Source organism: Panulirus ornatus, chromosome 13, assembly GCF_036320965.1.
Source record: "Panulirus ornatus isolate Po-2019 chromosome 13, ASM3632096v1, whole genome shotgun sequence".
Taxonomy (NCBI): Eukaryota; Metazoa; Arthropoda; class Malacostraca; order Decapoda; family Palinuridae; genus Panulirus; species Panulirus ornatus.
In genome coordinates, this window is record NC_092236.1 from 21,210,605 (window position 1) to 21,237,560 (window position 26,956).

Consider the following 26,956-nt stretch of genomic DNA (forward strand, 5'->3'; position numbering starts at 1 on the left):
TCGCCACGTACCTGGGGAAAAATTATTACCAGTTAACAATGTTGTTTCTCATGTTACTAACCCTAGATAGTAATTAGGCTACAGACAACAGACGCCCAAAGGAACTCCTGCCGTCCTGAGTGCTGAAGTGATGCCTGGAACCACCTTACACCCTCCGTGTCAGGAATGTTGGCCTCACTTTCCCTCTAATTAAAACCAAATAAACACGCTAGATAACATCTTTTCGCAATCTGGATTATAAAACTATCATCCTTAATCTGTTTTCCTTGTTCCCCCCCCCCCCCCCTCTCTCTCTCTCTCTCTCTCTCTCTCTCTCTCTCTCTCTCTCTCTCTCTCTCTCTCTCTCAATCTCTCTCTCTCTCTTTCTCTCTCTCTAACCCTGTCTAGCTATTTATCTTCTCATGTCTTTCATGCAATATTTTTTCCCTTCCATTTGGGGGTCTGGCCTCGACGGGGGTTGGTGTTCATGGCTGGAGGCTTTGTCATGGAATGAGCTATTTTATGACGGAGTCTCCGGGCGCGGACGGGGGTCCTCGCCGGGGCCTGGTCTTGAATAGGAGAGGTAGGTGGGGGAAGGGCGGACAAAAAATGGAGAGAACATTTGTCACTTTTTAGACCTCCTTTTTTTTCTTTTATTTTTTACTCTTTTTTATACAGTTATACTTTTAACCAAGGCCTCGCATGGGTAAGGAATTCTTTCCCTGACTTGAAGTTTTATCTCAAAAGACTATTATACAGTGGGTGGAAATAGTAAAGCCCAAATCTTTAAGGTTGGCTACACCTTCCCCAGTAACTTGTTTAACTGACTCCATCCTAGACGACCCAGGGGTCTCCATGACAACAGCAATTACTCATCTCAAGGTCCAGGCTGGCACCCTGCTACCACACACCAAGCGGCAGGTCACAGGCTGGCCCCCTGCTGCGGGTTTACCACACACCAAGCGGCAGGTCCCAGGCTGGCACCCTGCTACCACACACCAAGCGGCAGGTCCCAGGCTGGCCCCCTGCTACCACACACCAAGCGGCAGGTCCCATGCTGGCCCCCTGCTGCGGGTCTACCACACACCAAGCGGCAGGTCCCAGGCTGGCACCCTGCTACCACACACCAAGCGGCAGGTCCCAGGCTGGCCCCCTGCTGCGGGTCTACCACACACCAAGCGGCAGGGGCCAGCAGGTCCCAGGCTGGACCCCTGCTGAGAGTCTACTACACACTAAGCGGCAGGTCCCAGGCTGGCCCCCTGCTGTGGGTCTGCCACACACCAAGCAGAAGACCCCAGGCTGGACCCCAGTTGCATGTCTACCACACACCAAGCAGAAGGTCCCACGGTGGCACCCTAGCACTAGTGCACCTGAAAACAAGCAACAGGGTTCAGGCCGGCACCCTGCTACTATTGCAACACTCGCCTAGCGACAGAGCCTGGGCCGACACCCAACTAATGGTTTTTTTTTTTTTTTTCCAAAAAAGGACTAAAATCTGAATAAAGTTATTCTTTGTCACTTATTCCTGTATAAAAACGTTTAATCTCGAGTTTATCTGTTCGTATTTGTGCACTATTTTCAACTGTTATTGATGAATTTCGGGCTTACCCGTGTCTCAGTTTTACCATGACATATCAGGAGCACAAAGACGATACCAAGAAAAACGAACCCTACCTAAAAAATATCTCTTCCATTTTTCAGAATTCTGTGAAACACACGAATTCTCGAAAAAAAATGGTGTATTGTGGATATGGAAGAGGAATGATAAAACTGAATATATATCGACAAGGAGAGGATAGAAAAGATGATGAACGGGGCGAATCTTTAGGACGGGTTGGGAGGTCCGGAGTCATAAGAAGCACCTCAACATCCTCCTCGTCCCTCTCCCGGGTTCTGCCTCAGACAGAACTCTGGTCGATCCTCACAACGTCACATAACACAACACAGAGAGTCTCTGAAACGTACTTAACTCTCCTTACAGCAAGAACATTCAATGTCATTCACATAAACAGCAGTAGTGCTCAACAAGCTCGTTTACTTTGATATCTTTTAAGACCAACGTACACTTCGTCAATAAAATGTTCAATAAACTGTTCACTGATATATATCACAAAGTTCTATAACGAATGATGAATAGAGAACACATGAATGAGGAATCCCTCCTTCCTAAATTCAGCTTCGTATCACATTAAATCAGAAAATAGGCTCCTGTGCGGAGATACCAAGAATGACTGAGAGGGTTTTGAAGAGAGGGACAGATCTACAGTATACTTGGAGAGAGAGAGAGAGAGAGAGAGAGAGAGAGAGAGAGAGAGAGAGAGAGAGAGAGAGAGAGAGAGAGAGAGAGAGAGAGAGGAATTGTTGTTTGCAGACGACATTGCTCTGATGGAAGGCTCGTGTAAGAACCTAGAAACTAGAGTCTAAGTTTGGACGAGAGTGTGTAGGGAGGAACTGAGAATCAAGTGAATAAAAGTAAGGTAACGAGGTTTAGCAGGCGGGCAAGACTGGCTGATTTGAGTGTGAGTTTACATGGAAAGAACCTGGAAGACACAGAGTGTTTTAGGTGCATGGGAGTGGACAAAACAGTGGATGGAGCTATGGGAAGTGCGCAACAGGGTGGGCGAGGCGGCAATCGTTCGGGATACAATGATGAGTGTGATTTATTCAATGATAGTTCCATCGGTGCTCTATGGTTGCGAGTCATTGACCTTAGATGCAAAAGACTGGAACATGGAAGATGTGTTAGAAATTGAATGTCTTTGGGCAATATCTGGTTTGAGGAGGGTTGATTGCGTAAGGAATAACGGTATAAGAGAAAGCTGTAAGCAGAGTATAATTGACCGAATGTTGAATATGGTGCACGGAAATGGTATGACACAATAGAAAGGATGAGTAAAGAGAGATTGAGAAGAACTGTATGTCAGAGGTGGAGCAAAGGCAGGGGACTGAACCGTGAGGATGACAGAAGGGGTGAATGAAAAAGGTTTTGAGTTATTGGTGCCCTGAACATAGACGAAGGTGTGAGATGCGCCAGGGATAGAGAGAAATGGAGTGATATGGTATTCAGGGGGCGAACCTGTGTCGATGGGCTGAACTAGGGCACATGAAGCAATCAAATGAAACCACGGAAAGGGTTATTTATACACACACACACACACATACACACACACACACACACACACACACACACACATATATATATATACATATATATATACATATATATATATATATATATATATATATATATTTATATATATATATATATATATTTTTTTTTTTTTTGTCGCTGTCTCCCGCGTTTGCGAGGTAGCGCAAGGAAACAGACGAAAGAAATGGCCCAACCCACACCCATACACATGCCTTGATTCAATCCACTGACAGCACGTCAACCCCGGTATACCACATCGCTCCAATTCACTCTATTCTTTGCCCTCCTTTCACCCTCCTGCATGTTCAGGCCCCGATAACACAAAATCTTTTTCACTCCATCTTTCCACCTCCAATTTGGTCTCCCTCTTCTCCTCGTTCCCTCCACCTCCGACACATATATCCTCTTGGTCAATCTTTCCTCACTCATTCTCTCCATGTGACCAAACCATTTCAAAACACCCTCTTCTGCTCTCTCAACCACGCTCTTTTTATTTCCACACATCTCTCGTACCCTTTCGTTACTTACTCGATCAAACCACCTCACACCACACATTGTCCTCAAACATCTCATTTCCAGCACATCCATCCTCCTGCGCACAACTCTATCCATAGTCCACGCCTCGCAACCATACAACATTGTTGGAACCACTTTTCCTTCAAACATACCCATTTTTGCTTTCCGAGATAATGTTCTCGACTTCCAAACATTCTTCAAGGCTCCCAGGATTTTCGCCCCCTCCCCCACCCTATGATCCACTTCCGCTTCCATGGTTCCATCCGCTGCCAGATCCACTCCCAGATATCTAAAACACTTTACTTCCTCCAGTTTTTCTCCATTCAAACTTACCTCCCAATTGACTTGACCCTCAACCCTACTGTACCTAATAACCTTGCTCTTATTCACATTTGCTCTTAACTTTCTTCTTTCACACATTTTACCAAACTCAGTCACCAGCTTCTGCAGTTTTCACATGAATCAGCCACCAGCGCTGTATCATCAGCGAACAACAACTGACTCACTTCCCAAGCTCTCTCATCCACAACAGACTTCATACTTGCCCCTCTTTCCAAAACTCTTGCATTTACCTCCCTAACAACCCCTTCCATAAACAAATTAAACAACCATGGAGACATCACACACCCCTGCCGCAAACCTACATTCACTGAGAACCAATCACTTTTCTCTCTTCCTACACGTACACATGCCTTGCATCCTCGATAAAAACTTTTCACTGCTTCTAACAACTTGCCTCCCACACCATATATTCTTAATACCTTCCACAGAGCATCTCTATCAACTCTATCATATGCCTTCTCCAGATCCATAAATGCTACATACAAATCCATTTGCTTTTCTAAGTATTTCTCACATACATTCTTCAAAGCAAACACCTGATCCACACATCCTCTACCACTTCTGAAACCACACTGCTCTTCCCCAGTCTGATGCTCTGTACATGCCTTCACCCTCTCAATCAATACCCTCCCATATAATTTACCAGGAATACTCAACAAACTTATACCTCTGAAATTTGAGCACTCACTCTTATCTCCTTTGCCTTTGTACAATGGCACTATGCACGCATTCCGCCAATCCTCAGGCACCTCACCATGAGTCATACATACATTAAATAACCTTACCAACCAGTCAATAATACAGTCACCCCCTTTTTTAATAAATTCCACTGCAATACCATCCAAACCTGTTGCCTTGCCGGCTTTCATCTTCCGCAAAGCTTTTACTACCTCTTCTCTGTTTACCAAATCATTTTCCCTAACCCTCTCACTTTGCACACCACCTCGACCAAAACACCCTATATCTGCCACTCTATCATCAAACACATTCAACAAACCTTCAAAATACTCACTCCATCTCCTTCTCACATCACCACTACTTGTTATCACCTCCCCATTTGCGCCCTTCACTGAAGTTCCCATTTGCTCCCTTGTCTTACGCACTTTATTTACCTCCTTCCAGAACATCTTTTTATTCTCCCTAAAATTTAATGATACTCTCTCACCCCAACTCTCATTTGCCCTTTTTTTCACCTCTTGCACCTTTCTCTTGACCTTCTGTCTCTTTCTTTTATACATCTCCCACTCAATTGCATTTTTTCCCTGCAAAAATCGTCCAAATGCCTCTCTCTTCTTTTTCACTAATAATCTTACTTCTTCATCCCACCACTCACTACCCTTTCTAATCAACCCACCTTCCACTCTTCTCATGCCACAAGCATCTTTTGCGCAATCCATCACTGATTCCCTAGATACATCCCATTCCTCCCCCACTCCCCTTACTTCCATTGTTCTCACCTTTTTCCATTCTGTACTCAGTCTCTCCTGGTACTTCCTCACACAAGTCTCCTTCCCAAGCTCACTTACTCTCACTACCCTCTTCACCCCAACACTCACTCTTCTTTTCTGAAAACCCATACAAATCTTCACCTTAGCCTCCACAAGATAATGATCAGACATCCCTCCAGTTGCACCTCTCAGCACATTAACATCCAAAAGTCTCTCTTTCGCGCGCCTGTCAATTAACACGTAATCCAATAACGCTCTCTGGCCATCTCTCCTACTTACATATGTATACTCATGTATATCTCGCTTTTTAAACCAGGTATTCCCAATCACCAGTCCTTTTTCAGCACATAAATCTACAAGCTCTTCACCATTTCCATTTACAACACTGAACACCCCATGAATACCAATTATTCCCTCAACTATATATATATATATATATATATATATATATATATATATATATATATATATATATATATGTATATATATATATATATATATATATATATATATATATATATATATATATATATATATATATATATATACATATATATATCTTTCTTTCTTTTAAACTATTCGACATTTCCCGCGTTAGCGAGGTAGCGTTAAGAACAGAGGACTAAGCCTTTGTGGAATATCCTCACCTGGCCCCCTTCTGTTCCTTCTTTTGGAAAATTAAAAAAAAACGAGAGGGGAGGATTTCTAGCCTCCCGCTCCCTCCCCTTTTAGTCGCTTACGACACGCAGGGAATACGTGGGAAGTATTCTTAATTCTTAATTCTTATATATATATATATATATATATATATATATATATATATATATATATATATATATATATATATATATATATATATATATATATATATATATGTACTCAGTATGGTTTATATACTGAATATTATTAAAGTTACGAGAAAAATACTGATCTCGTACATATCAATAACATTCCTTCTTTTGCTCATTTCACCAATTTCTCTTTTGTTTTATCTTTTATCTGTCGCTTTCCTACGTTATCCTCAAAACCCTATAGTTCAGGCAACCCGATAATTTACTTGCTTTCTGATAATCAAGATTTGCACAGGACCAATAAAGTTGCTCTACACTTAAGTCATTGGCTTGAATGGTCGCATAAGGAAAGGTCTTGCTTATCTTACAATTCTTTGTCTTTATTCTTGACAGCAGATCATACTGGGCTAGTTTATAATACTGTTTGAAAACACTTAATAGCTCATATATAATTTGTAGCACGGCCAGCCCAGAGTCGAACCCACATTCGTTCGAATCCTGGGCGTGGCAGCGAGCGTACAACCGAACCAAGTGATTATCCCCTCTCAGGGCTGATCCATGACACACACACACACACACACACACGGCGGTAACTTAAGGTCGATGTGACAGCCAACTTTAGGGCCACAGGGTCGTCAGGGAGATGCTGGTTTTCTATGGGGTGACTATAAACTCTCCTGGACCTCAGTTCCACTCACCACTCACGTCACAGGTGAAGTCACACACATTTTAGACCAAATGACGAACATAAACAGCTAAAAGAGTTTTCATGAGCCGTTATTCCTCCTGCTCCTTCTCTCTGAATCTCCCACAAGGGAAAATGTTTTTGCACAATGACTGTCGTCCTTCGACCTTACAGCCTAATCCTGGCTGTATCTCTTGCCATCTTGCAGGTTTCTGCCGTTGGTAGTTAGCATTATGTTGCCCCTAATGACAAAAATATGCCCCGGAGCCATACCTCACGTTACCTCCAGGAAATTCCATTGAGCTCTGACATCCAGCCAGAACATGGGGACAAAAGACCGTAGCCGTCCCCACCGAAATGAGTTTTAGTCAGGCTGCAGACCCGAGACGAAGCCATCTCAGAGACTCTAGTGAGACTTTTCTCATAATAATGATTATTTCTAAATGTTACTAAGGCCTTTATTACCATAATGATCATCATTTCTGTTCCTACCGTCGTAACTTATCAGAAACCAAAGGACTTTTATATGTATAATTATCTATCGCAGCTAAAAACTCTGTCTGGGCTTATTATTAGAATCGTAATTGTTCGTTTTTCTTTATTACCGTTATTCATCATTATTTTTTTTGTACCCTCGAAATTACGGCCATATCTATTACCACTAACGTTTTTCACCCTTGCTCATCTGGGACCATCTGTCTCCTTGCCATTAGTCTCCGAGCGTCTGTTGTCTCGGCAAGACGAGGGGTAACGACTTCTGTTATTGACCTGTCCACAGCCTCTGGATATGAGGTGCCATTACTGAACCATCGGTATGTGTTGCCTTCCACCTTCACGCTACAAGTGAATCCTTCTGCAGTAAAATACTGTTAATCTTTTAGGAGGAAAAAATGATCTGGGGAGGAAAGGTATAAAGTATGCGTTAAAAGTACGTACAGTGGATAAGTAACAACAGTGACATTTAAACGTGAGGTAGGATACGCTACCACAGCACCGTAAAGATATATACCTGAAAATCCGTTGGGGAATTCAGCGCTGTAAATCCCATGTGGTACTCACCCAATGTGCTTTACACTACTTTCTATAGTATGTTCAGTAACTGGCTTCAGATCTTCAATCAGTTTAAGTATGAAAGCGTAAAGAAAAAAGGATCAAACTTCTTCCAACTATTGGCCCACTGTTTTCACTTCAACTGTTTCCATAGTTTTTAAAACTTTTAACAAACTTTCTCGAACACTTAAAACCTCGTTTTCTACTTTTTGATCAGGAAAATTGCTTTCTCTCGTATGTGACTCACCCGTGGTCCACCTCTCTCAGACATTTTAGTGTAACTTTACTCACAGTCCACAACATCTCCAAAACAATTAACAAGGTGTCGCACAAGTCTTCACTCTCTTACCAACTTTCGTTCGGCTTCTCTGTTTGTCTCTTCCCTAATGCAGAACTTCGACTGGTCGACCCACTGCATTGCCCTTCTGCTGCAACTTCGTTATTCTATCATCAGTAATGTCTCTCTGGGTTCTGTTCTATCACCTTCTCTCCGTAAATGTTCGCCTCACATCAAGATGTGACCCACTCCACCACTTTACACACTTCCGTTCACTTTCCCTTCCTTCTTCATTCTAATGTTCATTCTCCTCGTGCTGAATATATTTCATGTCTCTCATTTCGGACCACTGCAACATCTCAGGATGGGGATGCAATAACCTGATTCAATTCAAGAGCGCTAAGATGCAATTACTCCCTCTACCTCTTTTTAGTCTTGCTCGTTTCCCCTCTGTTCAGTTTCAAACTACCAGAACTCAACCGTATGAAAACAGAAATATGGGAATAACTATATGCTCCACTCTGTCCTAGAAACCCTATAGATTTAGCATCACAAAATCCGCTTCCCAAGGTCCGTGCGCGTTGTATAATTGTTGTAATCATTTTTCGTGTGAGCATTTCATTCACATCTATTCACCCTGGAACGGAGTACTGGAGTTGTTCTACGTCCACCTCTCTGCTTGAGAAAGTGGAATCAAAGACCTTCCATCTCATCAATCCTCCAGGTAATACCACTCTTCAACTATTCCTTACTATACTGTGACGGTGCTCTCCTCTCCCTCTTCTACAGGTATCATTTTCTAGCGTCTGGCTGCTGCTTCCATTGCTTTCTGTATGGAGACCAGACACCCAAAGTTTGACCGTTGTGATACCTCGTTTCCTCGAACATCCAAACTGTGAAATTCTCTTCCATCTTTCGTCTTTACCATTTCCTGTAACCCTTTTACCATCAAGAATCAACTCTACAAACACTTGCGAAACCCTGATTAATTTTTTCATTCTTGTTCTCTCACTATTTGTTTTCACCTGAGATGGTCTTGATTGAAGCATGTGTTGCCTGTTTCATGTCGGTCAATTAACAAAAAAAAAAATCAAGTTTACAAAAATTCCTGCAATTCAAAACGTAGCTCCCAATTTGATTTCCTCCTTCGTTGGCTGGTGCATAAAAATGATTCTGAAAACTCATATATATATATATATATATATATATATATATATATATATATATATATATATATATATATATATATATATATACAAATATGAGTTAGGATTACAAAAAAAAATCAGGAAGCATCGAAAAAGGGAAATAGTTTTTTTTTTTCCTAGCTGAAAGACGAGGCAGACTGTCCGAGCCAGAATATGTTTTACGGACACAGAAATAGAGATAACTTAATCACGACGAGATTTAGCCAAAAGGTAGGGTTGGGGCTGGCGCACAGCGATCACTGCAGGAAAATTTAGGTACAAAGAACGAATCATGTGAGTTGCGTGTTGCCAAGTGTTCTGCATAAGATGGAAAGATCGTACGTTTACTCACTGAAAGCCAACGGCCCACGTGTGGGTGAGGCAGAGGGAAAAGACATTTGCCTAAGCCACAGGTGTGCACCTTGACAGCCACTGAAGTGCTGGATCACCACGCAGCCGTCACTAACCCTTCCGATACCATTATTACACGTCCCTGGTCGATGGTTGCTTATGAGCCTATGAACTACAAATCAGAGAGAGAGAGAGAGAGAGAGAGAGAGAGAGAGAGAGAGAGAGAGAGAGAGAGAGAGAGAGAGAGCTGTGGGAAGTAAGTGATCGAAAAACTTTATCTCCACGTTTATAAGCAGCAGCCGCAGTATATGCTCCATCCCTCCACGCCAGTAGAGAGCCGGAGTATGAAAATTAAAGTCCACTTTACTTTACAAGCCTTGCCTGATGGCCAGGTATTAGAGGCAGCGCCTGAGCGCGTATGTTGCTGGGGAATAATGGCTCTCACAGTGATAAGAAAAACACCTCGAGCAGCGAGGAAGGATCGGCTATTAGAGTCAGTTTCCTGAATATTACAAGCTTGAGAGCTATTTTCTGTTGAGTCCAGTAAGATAGGGAGAAGTAGGTGAAGGTAGCGGAGTCCTGAAGAAGGCGGTGTAGGAGGAGGTGGTAGCGGCGGTGGGAAGGAAGGATGGTGAGGAGACGCAGCAACGTATCCATGTTGCACTGTGTGCTGACATCACAACACAAGGCCATGTTGTGTAGTGTGGTGACCTCGTCACGAAATCTCGTATAGTACTGTGTGATGACATCACGACACAAGCCCAATTAAGAGTACTGACTTCACAAGAAACACTACAGCTACTGACAGTAGCGTTACGTGCTGGCAAGTGCTTTGTGCAGACCTGAAGGAAATGTACAAGTATCTTGTCTGTGCTCTTTCTCTCTTGGAGTAACGGGTTTTTGTTGCTAAATTACAAGGGTGTTTAAATAGATGTGATCAGTCTGAGGCTGAGTCATATCATGGTGTATGGCAACATAAAGCTTTATAGAAATTACGGACAGTGACAAAATGGTTTTCCTTAGAGCAAATTACTGATTCTCTGCTTCTGGCACGCACTCCCTGGTACTGACTGCGAGAATACCTGTCCCTGGTGCTTACCCTTATATAGATCAGCTAGCTCGAATAATCCAAAAGAATATAATGATAGATGATACAGTCTTATCCGCCCTGTAGGCATAGCAACAATGGGCAAGATACCCTAATACACCACACTGATACTAGTGCTCCGCGGCCGGGCATATAACTAGAGCAGGAGCAACGAGAGCGTTTAGTGCTGCCACCATTACCTTCTGAGCATCAGATGCCTCACTGTACTTCCCATCCTATTTCTGTTATCCTTCTTCTCTGGTAATCGCAGGTGAATTAACGGTTCAATCTAAAAAAGTAAAGGATACATTTCTGCCTCAGCCCCAAACATAATATCATAAGGTACACCGTTCGACATTGGCAGGAGCAACTCCTTTTAACTCAGATAGATTCTCTTATAACTACTGGAGACTGAAACGAAAACCACGGTCACAAACAACATAGATAGCAAGAAACTCCAGGTGATAGAAAAGAGCACAACTGAACTGTATATTATAACAGAGATGCCGAAATCTCATTATTGAGAGACACATTGATCATTTACCGAATAGCACAAAATCTAAGACACAATACAGTGTGAAAGTATTGAAATTATGATGAGAGAGAGAGAGAGAGAGAGAGAGAGAGAGAGAGAGAGAGAGAGAGAGAGAGAGAGAGAGAGAGAGAGAGAGGCCCCTGTATATATGCTTTTAATAACCCAAATGTACATTACGGGGAGGGAGTTCTACACCCTTGAGCGTATGTGCAAATTAATCATACAACCCCTGGTAACGCCGTGCACGGTACGTTTAATCAGGAGCTGCGGCACAGGTGCGCAAAAAAAAGGCACTCAGTAGCACTACATTAGCCAAATGGTTGCGCTGCTGAAATGAAGAAGCCAGTGGCTGGGCTGCTATGGTGAGGGAGCCATTGGTTGGGCTCCTATAGTGAGGGAGCCAGTGGCTGGGCTGCTATGGTGATGAAGTTAGTAGCTGGGATACTGTGGTGAGGGAGCCTGTGGTTGGGCTCCTGTAGTGAAGGAGCTAGTGTTTAGGCTTTTGTAGTGAGGACTCCAATGGCTGGTTGTTGCTGTGAGTGAGCTAGTTGCTTAGTTGCTTTGGCGAGGTACCCAGTGGTTGAACTGCTGCAGTGAGGGAGCCAGTGGCTCGGCTGTGGCAGTGAGGGCTGGGTGAAGGCTGGGCCGGAATGGTGAGATTGTTAGTGTGTTGAAAGATGCAGCTCGAGTTGAAGTTAAGTTGGTGAAGAGTCAGATTTTACTTGTATTTCTGGAAAATCTGAATGAAAATATTTGAAAGATGTGTTTAACAACGGACGACGCGCTAACAGTCTTGAGAATATTTCAGAGGAAGATCACGGTGTCAGTTTGAATCTGGAGAATAAAATAAATCCGTTTGCTCAACATCATCTCTCACGTACATAAAACATCAGCCGAGAGAGGAACAGGTCACTTTGTCGGGGGACGAGGCAAAATAGTGAGACAAAGCAACGAAACCACAGCAAATACCACTCTGCAAGTCTTGCCTGGACAAGAAGAAAAAATCATATTTGCCCCTGATGCATTTGAGGGTCTAGGATACCGGATATCTGGGAGAAACCATTTTAGTTTAGAACTGACGGAGCCATGTCTTTTGTGCGAGAGGGAGGCTACAATACTAGATGACTTCGAGTTGCATCTAAATACAGGGCTATTATTGCATGACCGTGTCACACGCCAACCCAGGCAAGGGCGTCATGATAACTAACACTTCCTTTGTTTTCGTGGGCAGCACTGAAGGCGGCGCTGCTGATCCAGCGATGGTACCGCCGGTACTGTGCCAGGCTGGAGATCCGGCGACGGTACACCTGGACCATCTTCCAGTCCATCGAGTATGCCGGCGAGCAGGACCAGATGAAGGTGAGCTCCTCATCCTTTTGGCCTCGGACCTCGAGGTTCGTATCTCACACACTCGTTGTAAGGTCAGGAGTTACGGTAGGTACGTCTCATACTTGAGTCTATACTATCCCGAGCCTCACATTAATGGGTGTGTCTTATGAGGCTGATTAGCACGTTCAGATGTGTTTACTGTCCAACAGGAAAAATATGTGAGAGAGCGTGTGTACTGAGATCACATATCCTGTGTGGTGTAAGAAGTATGGTGTAAGATTTTGTAATGCCAAAAGACAGCAGAAGGTAATCAGTATCTTCCGCAGGGGCACTGCTGTTAAGAGGGCAGCTGGCGGTACAAATGTCTCCAGCCGCTGTACAGTTAGTTGTTGGTAGGGCAGCTGCTTCCTGCTGTATACCCGGGTGCCTGGACAGCTGAGGCTTTACTAATATTCCCTCTCTCTCCCACAGTTGTATAACTTCTTCAACGCACTCCTCACTCACATGGGCAGTGGTTCTATGACGGAGATCATGGAGGCGCTCTCCCCCCGTGCTTCACCCACGAGAGGTAGGTGTGTGTGTGTGTGTGTGTGTGTGTGCGTATGTATGTGTGTGTGTGTGTGTGTGTGTGTGTGTGTGTGTGTGTGTGTGTGTGTGTATGTGTGTGTGTGTGTGTGTGTGTGTGTGAGTGTGTGTGTATATAACAGGTGTTACCGGACTCCGCCTGCATGTGGTTACATCGCGAGTGAAAGGACATCTTCGGCAAGACTGTATTATCATCAATGGACGAAATATGAATTACAGTCTCGTCGAAGAACTTCTCACTCTAAAGGAATCCATCAATCCTTTGCTCCTGATTGGAGCGCAGCCTTGAAACTGCGGAGGCAACATAAAAAAAGGTGTTCTAAGGTTGTTTATTGGACATAAAAATGAGAGAGAGAGAGAGCGAGAGAGAGAGAGAGAGAGAGAGAGAGAGAGAGAGAGAGAGAGAGAGAGAGAGAGAGAGAGAGAGAGAGAGAGAATAACTCTTGCTCCTCTCCACTTCTTCAATTAGAGGATGAAGAAGACGAGATTAGCACAAAAAGACTGCTAGAGGAGGCGTGGACGGAGGAGGTGACGGTGGAGAACAGCTACAAGGGGCCACACCTGGCTACCCCTCTCACCACCGACTCCATACACCAGCTGGTGGACGCCTTCAAGAAGAAGAAGGTCAGTGTCATGACCTTACGATTCCGAGACCAGAGCTGCACAGGTAGAGGCTCAGTTTAACAGTTTCCTCCCAACATTCAGATGTTCCACAACTTCTATAATACTATTGAGATTTGCGTTTCCTGTTGATTGTGGCACTAAAATGCTTTTGAGGTAAACGAAGTAAAATGACAATTTCATATTAGTACTACAGACACTACTTCACCCATCGTTTTCCATAGCTTCACACATCCTCCTCCACCAGTCACTTCACCAGTCACTCCTGACCAATCACAACCCATTAATCTCAAATGATCACTGAAACTAATCACTTTCCGCCAATCCCTTCGACTATAACTCGGTTCCCATCACGTCACTTGTGAATCTCTCTCTTCGGTTAATCCATTATTCATATCGTAGTGACGGACTGTTTACATGAATTAAGTAACGGAAGCAGACCCAGAGAACTTCCGAGACGAATTTCATCCAGTCTTTAAAAAGTCCGGGTGATATTCCATTATGGTCCATGAAGTTTTAGGATACTGATAATCACTGTAGCTGTGAATGATATCTGAAGCACGTTTTCTAACTCGCCCACCTTGAAGGGTTACGTTAACACACAACGATATTCTAGTAGCCTGAAAAAGCATTGTTCGGAAGAGCGGCTATTTGGCATTCAGTCCAACTTTGTGAGGCAAATGATGGTTCTGGTGTACCCAAGACGAGTCACCATACATAGGCCACATGCATAGTGAGAGTGTATGTGGCCTTAAAACTATCTTTAACACCTGAAAGTGTTAAAGATTCTATCGGTTGGTGGATGTAACTTACGTTGACGCCCTTGATGACCCTGGCAGTCAATACTCCTAAAGCTGAACCCAAACAACCAACCAGCGAGTCACCGAGACCAATATGTCCTATTACCCATAGTCGTACACTTCCGTCATCTGCCGCAAGCATTACGAACATCAAGGGTAGTTTCCCCTCTCACTCACCCGTTACAAAGCTGTACACACCTGCTGTATACGAACATTTCTCAGTAATGTCTCAGAAAGAGAGCGCAAGCGTTCTAAGAGATTGATTTTGACGACAGTGGATTCCTTACATTCTGTGGAGATGAGACAGAATAAGGGATTTGAGGTTTAGCATCTCCCACTTCTACACATTTAGGTCCCCACAAAGTGGGCAGGGCTTTGAAACAGAGGAAGATTGTAGGAAAAATAACTCTCTGTATCAGCATTTTAGAGCATAAGAAATCAATAGGAAGTCCTTTCGTCAAAACCTGCCACCTAGTGCGGGAGGGACGCTTCCAGTGTCCCGATGTATTTTGTGAATGTCTAGCAAACAACCGAAGAAAAACCTCATATCAAGTGTTATTCTGCTTATAGATCGATCTAAATACCGAATGAAGCTGTAATGTAACTAGAGACCTTTCCTGTGGAGTGTAGTTATGGCTGATTACCTATAACGTCAATACATTCCACTAGATATCACTAAGCCTCGTACCGTTTGAACCAGAATGAATCCGAGTTTTGCAAATATTTATGGGTCAAATTACTGTATAATGGATCTTTCCCACAGCGGGTCAGATTGTGATATCTCAGTAGGGCACAAATGATGCACAGCGCCGTCAAGTGGAGTACGTCTTTATGATAACAGTGGTCTTCAAAGATGAATAGAAATAACATGTTATCCGTAGCGATATAACTAAGAAGTTATCTTTTTAAAGACAGGTTCTTCTCTTCCCCAAAATTCGTACTTTTCCCTTGATCCTTCTTTCTCCCTTTCATTGATATCCCTTGATGTGGACTTTTGCCCGTGACTAGAGCCTCCAACGTAAAAAAAAAGTTGATGATAATCTTCTATTTGTTGGTATTTCTAACAATTAGTATTTTATTATCCTCTAACCCCAAATATTCCTTTCATCTCGTAACCTTACCCCTAACGAGTTACGTAATATCAAAAGATACGTCAAAGAGTGAAAATGGAAAATCTGACACTCTTAAAGCAATCTTTGCGCAGACACCAACGATTTCATGAAGTAGAAGAGAGATCATGAACGTAGTGAGCGCGCGCACTCTCGCATTACCCAGTTCCCATCATCATTTTCCCTCTGCAAGGTTCTACACATCCCCCACAAGTACAATGATCAACACTATCTACCCGTCCGTTACAGCTACTCCACGCGCTGCAAGCCTCTACTTATCCCCACAAGTACAATGATCAACACTATTTACCCGTCCGTTACAGCTACTCCACGCACTGCAAGCCTCTACTTATCCCCACAAGTACAATGATCAATAGTATCTACCCGTCCGTTACAGCCACTCCACGCGAGGTATGTGTACCTAGTGCTGCGGGAGAGTGTGAGGGTACTGAGGCAGCGCGCCACCATCTGCCACGCTTCCACTGCCATCTCCGGCCAGATCACTGTCGTGGGCGACCTGCACGGCAAACTGGACGACCTCCTCACTATCCTCTATAAGGTTAGCGTTCTCTTTGAAGAAATATTGAAGACTTTTACGACATAATTTTCCCATTCTATGTCTTCCATATAAGGTCGGTTGACTTTGACGACCTCCTCCCAAAGACTTTTCTTTTTTAAGTGATTTTTTTCCCCAGTTATTTACATTCAAACCCAGTAAGATAATCTTAAATAATCTTGATAGCTTTTACCAAGTCAATTGTCTCCTTGACTTGGTCGTTTATTCTTACGATCAAGTTGAAATCCTGATAGTCCTTTGGAGTATTGCTAACAATTAGCGTGGTAAGGAAGGGATCGTCCGCTACATTGTCGCTCTAATCATCTGCCTAACCCCTTACAGAACGGGCTGCCCTCTACCGACAACCCATACGTGTTCAACGGGGACTTCGTGGACCGCGGCCGCAAGTCTATGGAGGTGATACTGCTGTTGCTGGCTCTGGTCGTCGTCTTCCCTGCGGAGGTTTACCTCAACCGTGGCAACCATGAGGACATGGTCATGAACGCCAGGTGGGTCGAGTAGCAACCTGATTCAGTAGCGAGGCAGGTAATGCAAATTATATAACCATTAATATGCGAGCTCTGCCACACGACGAAACTTGTCATGAATATTACGTACCTTACCATGACTAAGCGCGCTTTCTTTACCACTCGAGAAAATGTAGTTCTGAATAAGCTCGCTGTCCTTGCACTCAAACGGAACTAAGCCATGAATACCGGCGATGTTTACCAGTGATCACAGCGTCTTTCGTCGTCACACTGGTGACGTTCGAACTTAAAGCGATATCTTACACGTAAACCATACTGACGGATCGAAATCTGTTGCAAAAGTTAGAGAGCACATAGGCAGTCAAACGCAAGTTCCTTTGCTGCACACATGATACAAAGACAGTCAGTGCTGGTGTACAGTGTAGGGGGCCCTACTAAGTCCATACCTAATTCATTGTCTCCTCCAGGTATGGCTTCTGCAAGGAGGTCAGCCGAAAGTATAAGGTAAGTCTGGTGCTCAAGAAGGTAAGCCTGTTATTATAAAAACCAAGTTTTCAGATGGTTTTTGCTGCATTATAGGAAAGATGAGAAAAGTGTCATAGATATGTTTGATATTGAGGATAATGTGTCTGTCAGTAACGAAATAGAGGAATACAGTGTTGGTTGGAAATGGGTCCATTCTTTGTGACAGTATGTCCAGTATTTATGAATTTTAGTCTTTGCCTTCACAATAATTCGTATTACTGAGAATATCAAGGGGGCTGCTTCATTTCAGTGGTGCTTCACCTCGCAATGATGATTTTTACGTTTACAAAATGGACAGAGTTCCAGCAGTAAATCTGAAATTTGGAATCCTTCCAACGATAAGTTTTTGCGGTTATGATTCCCTTCCACAGTCTCTCTCTCTCTCTCTCTCTCTCTCTCTCTCTCTCTCTCTCTCTCTCTCTCTCTCTCTCTCTCTCTCTCTCTCTCTCCCCTCTCTCTCTCTCTCTCCTAATGGTAGTCACCCCGAGTCTCCCTCCACCAGGCTCCGCATGGCCCCAGGATCCTGCGGCTGCTGGAGGAGGTGTACCGCTGGCTGCCATTTGCTACCGTCATCGACAACAAGGTGCTGGTGGTTCATGGCGGTATATCAATCGACATCGACCTCAAATCCATAGCTACCGTCGACAGGAGCAAGGTCTTCCATTTCTTACTGTTATCCCCATCATAATCATCTTCCCCAAACTTTCTGGTAGTAAATACAAAAATCTCAGTCACCCCTGAGGAATATATTCATCGTCTTTAACAGTTAACAAAACCAGCCTAGCTGTACTTGGCAGGGATTAGTCGTCTGTCTTCGGTACAGTTAAGACAGTCATATCTGTCGCTGTCCCTTCACCTTCAACTTTACAATATTAGTTGGTTTGTCTTAAAGTTACATCACCACGAAGAACTTCAGAACTTTCACCACTGGGCAAACGGAAAAAAAGGACATGCTAATACGGGATATTACTAATCCAGGACACGCTCACCTGAGATATCATTTACATATACTACAAGCAGTAGATGTCAGCACCATAGGATATATAAACTCGTTTCGCCTTTAACAAAGGACCTTCGGTTTCCGGACACTAGTAACTGGTGATGGGACATCAAAAGAAAACGCATTTATCATTCACATCAGTAATACAAAGCACAGAGACCTGGATCACCTGGATCACCTGGACAAACATTCTACTTAAACACTTCATACTCCAGTACATCCAAGAATAGGCTGTTAAGTAACATGAAGTTATACGGACCTGGAACACCGTCGACAGTGGATAAGGTATAGGAAGCCATTAATAACAACAGACATAAACTTAGACCAGGTAGAGATACCGAGCAGAATTATCAAGACAGGAGCAGATGGAGTTGTCTTTTTCCGGTGTTCGACGGACAGGCCTAACCAGAACAGAGTGAACAGGGAGACTCGAGATGTGACACCAGTAACGTGGGTCATACGACCATCGGAATCCAGTAACACAGGACGAACGACCGTCGGGCACCAGCAACACAGGGCGTACGGCCGTCGGAAACCAGTAACACAGGACGTACGACCATCGGAAACCAGTAACACAGGACGTACGGCCGTCGGAAACCAGTAACACAGGACGTACGGCCGTCGGAAACCAGTAACACAGGACGTACGACAGTCGGAAACCAGTAACACAGGACGTGCGACCGTCGGGCACCAGTAACACAGGGCGCACAGCCGTCGGAAACCAGTAACACATGACGTACGGCCGTCGGAAAGCAGTAACACAGGACGTACGACCGTCGGAAACCAGTAACACAGGACATACGACCGTCGGAAACCAGTAACACACGACGTACGGAAGTCGAAAACCAGTAACACAGGACGTACGACAATCGGAAACCAGTAACACAGGACATACGACCGTCGGAAACCAGTAACAAAGGACGTGAGGAAGTCGGAAACCAATAACACTGGACGTGTGGAAGTCGGAAACTAGTAACACAGGACGTACGGCCGTCGGAAACCACTAACACAGGACGTACGACCGTCGGAAACCAGTAACACAGGGCGTACGACCATCGGAAACCAGTACCACAGGACCTACGACTGTCGGAAACCAGTAACGCAGGACATTGCACCGTCGGAGAACAATAACATACTACCATGAGATGAAAATTCAGCAAGTGATTTACAGAACGCTAGTCGTATAGTACAGCAGAATAGGATGACAGAGGAGTGATATTTTTTTTATGTTCAATGAAGGCATTTTGTAAGAGGTTTGAAGTTGTGGCCAGAGTCGTTAAGCATCGCGGGATGATGATTTACCTTTGTGTGCAAAGTCAAAAGTGAAGCTTGTAGAGTGTAAACCTATGTTCATTCTAACTCTCCAGAAGGAATTAAGGATGAAGTATATTTGAATGATTCGAGGATCATTTGGGCTAAACATATTCCACAGATGTGGGTACTGGGTTGAAGATGATACATACGTACACACATACAGACAGAAAGACACAGACGGAAAAAAAAAGAAAACTAGATTGTGGAAAGTTAGAAGCGAACGTAAGGATTCAGGACACCACAACCACATCAGAGATACGTGGGTCACTACCAGCGGAAGCAGTTTACTTATTTCAAGAATTACTCGGTAGCAGTTTTTCAGGAACTGGTTAAAGCTCTAGTAGTAATTAATATCCATTATGACACATAACGAGATTATGAAGTAATGTAGAAATACGTAGCTAGAGCAGAGACACTCCTCTGACCTGTGTTTCTTCATCACCTCATTGTCTCCGTGACTTAGTGCTAATACTCAGCTGAAATTACTAGCAGAATCAAGACTTTAAGTTCGCGTTATTTAAGAGTAATGTCGGGGATATCCGAAAAGAATATTTAAGATTTTCCCCCAATAATGATATTCAACGAAGACTTTTACCCGGAAAACTGACGAAAGTAAGAAAAGAGAAAAAGAATAACATGTTACGTCCTTGTCAAGATTTCATGACGATATCCTTAATAATTACGGTATAAGAACACCATTTACCTGGACCATCTAAATATTCATAAGGGTTTTGTTCGGTCGACGGCAAACAAGCCAAATACCCCAGTGGTACTAACTCGCAAGTAAACATTATGTGTGCATGTTGAATGTGTTTCTTTAGTACATGTTTCTGTTATGCTTCGTGCAGTACACCAGCGTGCTGAGGACTCCGACGGCCAGACTGTCTGACGATGCCGATGGTACAGAGGATGACGCCACAGACGAGCCAGAGGCCTGCAGGGAGGTCCGTATCTTCACCGCCACCTATGAGTGGAAGCAGGTCAGTACGGTCGGCCACCTACCGATATCACTAATCAGTGGTAGCTAGTCTTTCCGGCGCTCCTTCGCCTCCATCACCAATCAGTGGTAGCATGTCTTTATAGCTCACTTTTACCTTCCGTCACATGCCACTATCATGTCACCACCACCATAGAAGTATGTTGTTCTAAGACCCCCCCCCTCCCCCAAGCTCCGTCACCTACCAGTGTAAGGAGGTCAGTACAGGTCTTCCCCGCCACCTACCAGTGGTAGCAGGTCAGTACAAAGTCTTTCCCGCCTTCTGCCAGTAGAAGCATGTCAGTGCAGGCCTTCCCCGCTACTTGACAGTGGAAGCAGGTCAGTCCACAGATCCTCCTCAGGACGGTATAGCTTTCGTCAACAGTTGAAAAACGGAAGCAGAGCAGTACAGAGCCTTCACTTGTATCTACGAGTGGAAGCAAACAATTGAGTACAGTCTCTTTAACGCCAGATATGCCAGTGATAATGGGTCAGCACTGGCTCACTGGCGCTCTCTGATGCAGACAGCCCGTCAGTACGTCTACTCCAACGATATGAAAAATGATTCCTGTAGTCACTGCCATAACCCACTGTGAAGGTATCAACGTTTGATAAATCAACAGGACTACTTACTCAAGTACGCTATGCTTGTAAACTGTTACTTTTTGCCGTATACTTAACACATCTTACGATCATGGTCACATATCCACCTGTCTTCTTACAGGTTAAAGTTTCAACTCTGCAAAAGTCATACATAAGTTATTAACTGTGTTCAACTTGTCGTGCCCATCTCTTATAGAGTACAGTTCTACACTTGGTAAACAATGTAAAGGTTACTAAGAAATATCCTTTTACGCATATAGCGTATCGTAATCATTATCTCATACTTCTCACATGCAGGTCAGAAAACACCGTCTTTAACGTGTTCCACATTTTACATCAGGAGGTCAATTAAGTCTATTTACGTCTCCCTTCCCTAAGTGCTCTATCAACAACCCCATCACATGTGCGTATCAACGCTGTTAATCACCTGAGTGCCATGTCTTTGTTGCTTCACACTTTCACATCCACTGTCTTGGGGAATTACGTTCTTTCTCCTTCGTAAGTACTGGACCTGGAATGGAGAAAACACTACTACCCTAAAATGACTTGAAAGCTACAAAAGATCGCGTAACCTCCATCCTCCTTCCTCCTTCCATCAGGTGCTAGACCTGCTGTGGAGTGACCCCCAGACCCACCAGGGATGTCGACCCAACTCCTTCAGGGGCGGCGGCAGCTACTTCGGTCCGGACATCACCCGTGACTTCCACAAGAAACATGGCCTCTCTCTCCTCATCCGCTCCCACGAATGTAAACCGGAGGGCTACGAATTTACCCACAACAACATGGTCAGTCAGGAGTTTGCTCATAACCATATATCTAGTACTGTTTCTAATACACAACCCCTTCAGTAGACTAAGCACAACACAGTTAGCACTTTACGTGCAACACAATATGCAACAGTTTACATCATCGTGATAAACAGTAAGCTCACCAAAAAGCCCTCAATGGTTTATTCATTACAACTTTTAATAGTTTACCGAACATAACACCCTCATCTACCTCTTAAAGCCATTTAGAATGGATACTCACAACATCACTGGGAGTTTACCCATGTCAAAAATATCTGTAGTAACCTTCTTTGAAGCCCACACTAACCTATTCATTACTCTATCCTTAGAAGTTTACCCCATAAAAAGTGTTTTACCCTTTATAATACCTACAGTGAATCAATGACTACAGAATATGGCAAATAAACAATAACACAACAGCAACTAGTCGATGTCCCACGCCTTACAGAAATTATCATCACAAAATCTAAGGTAATTTTTGTATACACAACTCATTCATTCAGCATCTACAACACATCAAACAACAGTCTGACCATTACAATCTCCATCCATCAGTTACCCAACGCAGTACCCATCGCATTTCCTCCAATACAGAGTCCAAATACATAACATCTACATTAGTTAACACTTTGCAAATTCTGCGTTTACCCACCGTTCGTTATATGAACAGTTAGTCTCAGTAAAACCCACAACAGTTTATCACAGAAATACACAGGTCAGTAATCCCAGGACTGAATTTACCTATGCTGGATGGCAAATAGTTTACTGATATTAAAGATCGAATATCTACCACATACATTGCAGTTTACTTACAACATGATTATAGTTTTTACCCTGATCACCCAAGTAGCTGAACAATACATATCAAAGCAATGACTTAACCTTATAATGACATATAAAGCTCATTGATATACACTGTAATGCGATACCGGAGACGTGAAGCATTGTATTTCTTCCTCAGTGTCTGACGATCTTCTCAGCGTCCAACTACTACGAGGCCGGCAGCAACCGAGGCGCCTACGTCAAGCTCCAGGGGCCAAACCTTGAGCCCCACTTCGTCCAGTACACCGCAGATATGAAGTGAGTCGTTCGCTCCCCATCCACCCTCCAAAAGGTCAGGGATCTTTGAAATACTGTGACGGTAAAGTTAGGAGGCCAAATTTACGTTTATGTTTGGTGGTTAGGTTGAGCTATGTGTGTGAGAAAGCAAACATGCCTTCCAAGAAATCATTTAAGTTAGACCCCCTTTCACGGCATTGTTAAGTTTTCCATCCCACTCCTTCGAACACCCAGTCAATATTCCACTTGTAAGTTACACTGGACAGATCATGTTGCGCTGATTCCACATGATCAGATAAGATAAGCAATTCTTTATGAGTCAGCATACTCAGGGTCAGGTAACTGTATTACTGTCTGTCGGTATCTTTTTGTTTGTCTTGTCTCGTTAGACATTGAACCTTCACCGAGTTTATCAAACATTTCTACCAGTTCTGAGCTATTTTCCTTCTTCTGCAGGACACTAAGCACAGAATGTATGTGGAAGCACTGTGGTGTGGTAACAAGGGAGAACTCTGCACAGCTTGACGCTCTTCACCACTGTGACGCAACAGTTCATGATGATATCGTCGAAACATATTCTATGACCCTACTTTACATCCTTCATGATCATACTCACGACGTTGTGCTTCACTTTTTCATGATCGTCTTCCATCTTTCATAACTCGTTTCCCTGTGCGACTTGGCCCACCGTTCTTCACGACCTCTCATTCAATTTTCATGATATTATCCTCTTCCCTTCATTATCACCTCATATATCTTCTCTATGACAGTGTCCTCAGTCTTTCATCACTTCGTACTCAGCCCTTTATGACATGGACTCCTGGTTCCTGACCAGAGATTTGCCGACAGATCACGGAAGCTGACCATCCGAGAGCGTGTGGGGAGGATGGAGACGTCAGCCTTCAGGGAGCTTCGAGGGCAGATCATCGCCTCCAGGTCCAGGCTTTTGGGAGCCTTCCAGTGCAAGGATAAGGACAAGACAGGTAGGTCTCTAGATGGTTCTTGGTAGCTCCCATTAGAAGGATAAGGACGAGGCCGGTCAGGTAAAGGATCCAGTCAGTCATGTTGTTGAAAGTTAACGATAAATTCAATCAAGATTTAGGCTTTCTGAGATCTTCAGTGGTAAGACAAGGCAAAGGAAGTTACATCTTAGGACTCCTGTCCCTTTGATATTTACCTCTTCCTAAAGTCTTTGAATCCCTCCTTAAGTCCCATAGCCTTAGACATCATGAAATCTCACAGTCTTCTCACTAATCACCAGTATGGCTTCTATAAGGCGAGATCCACTGGTGATATTCTATTCTATCCTCCTCATGTCTGGTCATCATTCCCGAAAGATTGTGGGGAGTCCATGTGTAACTGTCCTTGACATATCCAAAGCTCTTGACAGGGTGTTGCACAGGAGACTTATCTCTAAGCTACCATTTTCTGGCTTCCCACCCTTACATTGTTCTCTCATTGTTCTAGCTTCCTCTCTAGTCGATCTATTTTCGTGGTTACTGATGGATCAGCTTCTCCCTCTTATTCCATCAACAGCGGTGTTCTTCAAGGTTCTGTCCTGTCCCCAACACTTTTCTCCCCTTCATCAACGACTTCCTCTCCTCCACAAATAACCAAGCGCACTCATACGCTGATGAATCAATTCTGCGTTCCTCCACATCCTTCAATTCTGCTCCTTCTCTCGCACGATCGGCTTCTAGTCTCGACACAACTTCCTCAACGAACTCAGATTTGGACAGGACATCTGAGTGAGATATTAAATCTAATGCCTGCAAGACCCAGTTTCTAACAATCTCTCTATTGAAAACTCCTCACAACTCTCGTCTCTCCTTTGATGGTTTTGTAATTCCATCTTTAAACTCAATTAACATTAAAGAAATAGCTAAGTCTGCCTCTAAGAAACTGGGAGTCCTGTTTACATGTCGAAATTTCTTATCTTCTGAACATATGGTTTATAATCCCGAGAGTTGGCTGCTTGTGTTCCCCACCACAAGCTAGGCCACGCGATACTCGGCACGCTGTTGCATCGCAAGATTACTATGCGGCCGTTGGCAACTCAAGGGTGGGCCGCTTTGACAACTGTTTCTTCCCCTGCTTTTCCAAGCTTCGGAGCTCTCAATAACTTTGACTTTGCATATCTTAAAAGACAGGTGTTTCACTTCCTCCAGTGATCATAGATATTTTCTCGTCTCTTCTTTTTCCTTTTCATAATAATCCTCTCCATATTTCAATGAAGGCTCGGCCGCAGTGTAGACTTTTGTCCGTGACTGGAGCCTCCAACAGAGAAGATACAAATAAACGGATGGAACCATGGAAGCGGAAGTGGATCATAGGGTGGGGGAGGGGGCGAAAATTCTGGGGGCCTTGAAGAATGTATGGAAGTCGAGAACATTATCTCGGAAAGCAAAAATGGGTATGTTTGAAGGAATAGTGGTTCCAACAATGTTGTATGGTTGCGAGGCGTGGGCTATGGATAGAGTTGTGCGCAGGAGGATGGATGTGCTGGAAATGAGATGTTTGAGGACAATGTGTGGTGTGAGGTGGTTTGATCGAGTGAGTAACGTAAGGGTAAGAGAGATGTGTGGAAATAAAAAGAGCGTGGTTGAGAGAGCAGAAGAGGGTGTTTTGAAGTGGTTTGGGCACATGGAGAGAATGAGTGAGGAAAGATTGACCAAGAGGATATATGTGTCGGAGGTGGAGGGAACGAGGAGAAGAGGGAGACCAAATTGGAGGTGGAAAGATGGAGTGAAAAAGATTTTGTGTGATCGGGGCCTGAACATGCAGGAGGGTGAAAGGAGGGCAAGGAATAGAGTGAATTGGAGCGATGTGGTATACCTGGGGTTGACGTGCTGTCAGTGGATTGAATCAAGGCATGTGAAGCGTCTGGGGTAAACCATGGAAAGCTGTGTAGGTATGTATATTTGTGTGTGTGGACGTATGTATATACATGTGTATGGGGGGGGGGGGGTGGGCATTTCTTTCGTCTGTTTCCTTGCGCTACCTCGCAAACGCGGGAGACAGCGACAAAGTATAATAAAAAAAAAAAAAGTCAATATTCTGACTCTAAAGACAAGGACACCAAAATTCCCGGTATTTGATAAGTTTGCGCTACCTGGAAATTTCTGATGAAAGGCTAAGTCCTGAATCATGAAAGGCATAGCCCTGGATTTTTGTTGCCTTTTAACAAAAGAATGTTAATCAAAGCAGGGAAGTCTGGCGTTAATGAGGCAAAACAAGGTGTGCACCTGAGGCGCTGAATAAATATTTTCTCAGTCTTTTCTATGAAATAGCATGTGACATTTTCTACTCCTCCCGCAGGATATATCAGCGTTGGAGACTGGGTGGAGGTGATGGAGCGGGAGAGCCACCTGAACCTTCCCTGGCGTGTACTGAAGGATAAGCTGGTGACCCTTCACCCCACCACGGGCCAGGTCGACTACCAGAGCACCTTCAGCGACGATGACTTCAAAAGCGACCTGAACATTAAGGCGAGTTAGAGTGTGGTTGTGGTCATCAATGTCGTCTTGAACTGTCGTGTGGGTCCTTAAATTGGAGGTTACGATGATGTAGTCTTTATATTTGGAACTGCAGATGGGTAATCGCTTCCCATAGCCTATGGGTTGAATTCTAATCCCATAGAACATCCAAACTTATTATTTGACCTTGTGAACAATATGCTAGTTTTTTCCAGCGGTTTTGTGTGTATTTAAGCTACATCATGAAGGTGACCTGGTTAGTTTAGCTTCATGTCTATGCTGCAAGAAGATAACAGCCTGTGGCTAAGGCGCTCAGCGTAGACGCTAG

General features: G+C 43.9%; 1 protein-coding gene across 1 annotated transcript in view; it reads left to right on the forward strand.

Moving 5' to 3' along the window:
- Positions 1 to 26,956, forward strand: part of LOC139752801 (serine/threonine-protein phosphatase with EF-hands pef-1-like) — a 240,078-nt gene that overhangs the window by 202,859 nt on the left and 10,263 nt on the right. The window contains exons 3-14 of the mRNA XM_071668718.1: positions 12,631 to 12,758; positions 13,200 to 13,296; positions 13,783 to 13,937; positions 16,241 to 16,402; positions 16,742 to 16,908; positions 17,355 to 17,391; positions 17,915 to 18,067; positions 20,575 to 20,706; positions 21,905 to 22,090; positions 23,055 to 23,173; positions 24,002 to 24,135; positions 26,471 to 26,640. Coding sequence (XP_071524819.1) covers positions 12,631 to 12,758; positions 13,200 to 13,296; positions 13,783 to 13,937; positions 16,241 to 16,402; positions 16,742 to 16,908; positions 17,355 to 17,391; positions 17,915 to 18,067; positions 20,575 to 20,706; positions 21,905 to 22,090; positions 23,055 to 23,173; positions 24,002 to 24,135; positions 26,471 to 26,640 — 1,640 coding nt within the window. The remainder of the gene's footprint in view (positions 1 to 12,630; positions 12,759 to 13,199; positions 13,297 to 13,782; positions 13,938 to 16,240; positions 16,403 to 16,741; positions 16,909 to 17,354; positions 17,392 to 17,914; positions 18,068 to 20,574; positions 20,707 to 21,904; positions 22,091 to 23,054; positions 23,174 to 24,001; positions 24,136 to 26,470; positions 26,641 to 26,956) is intronic.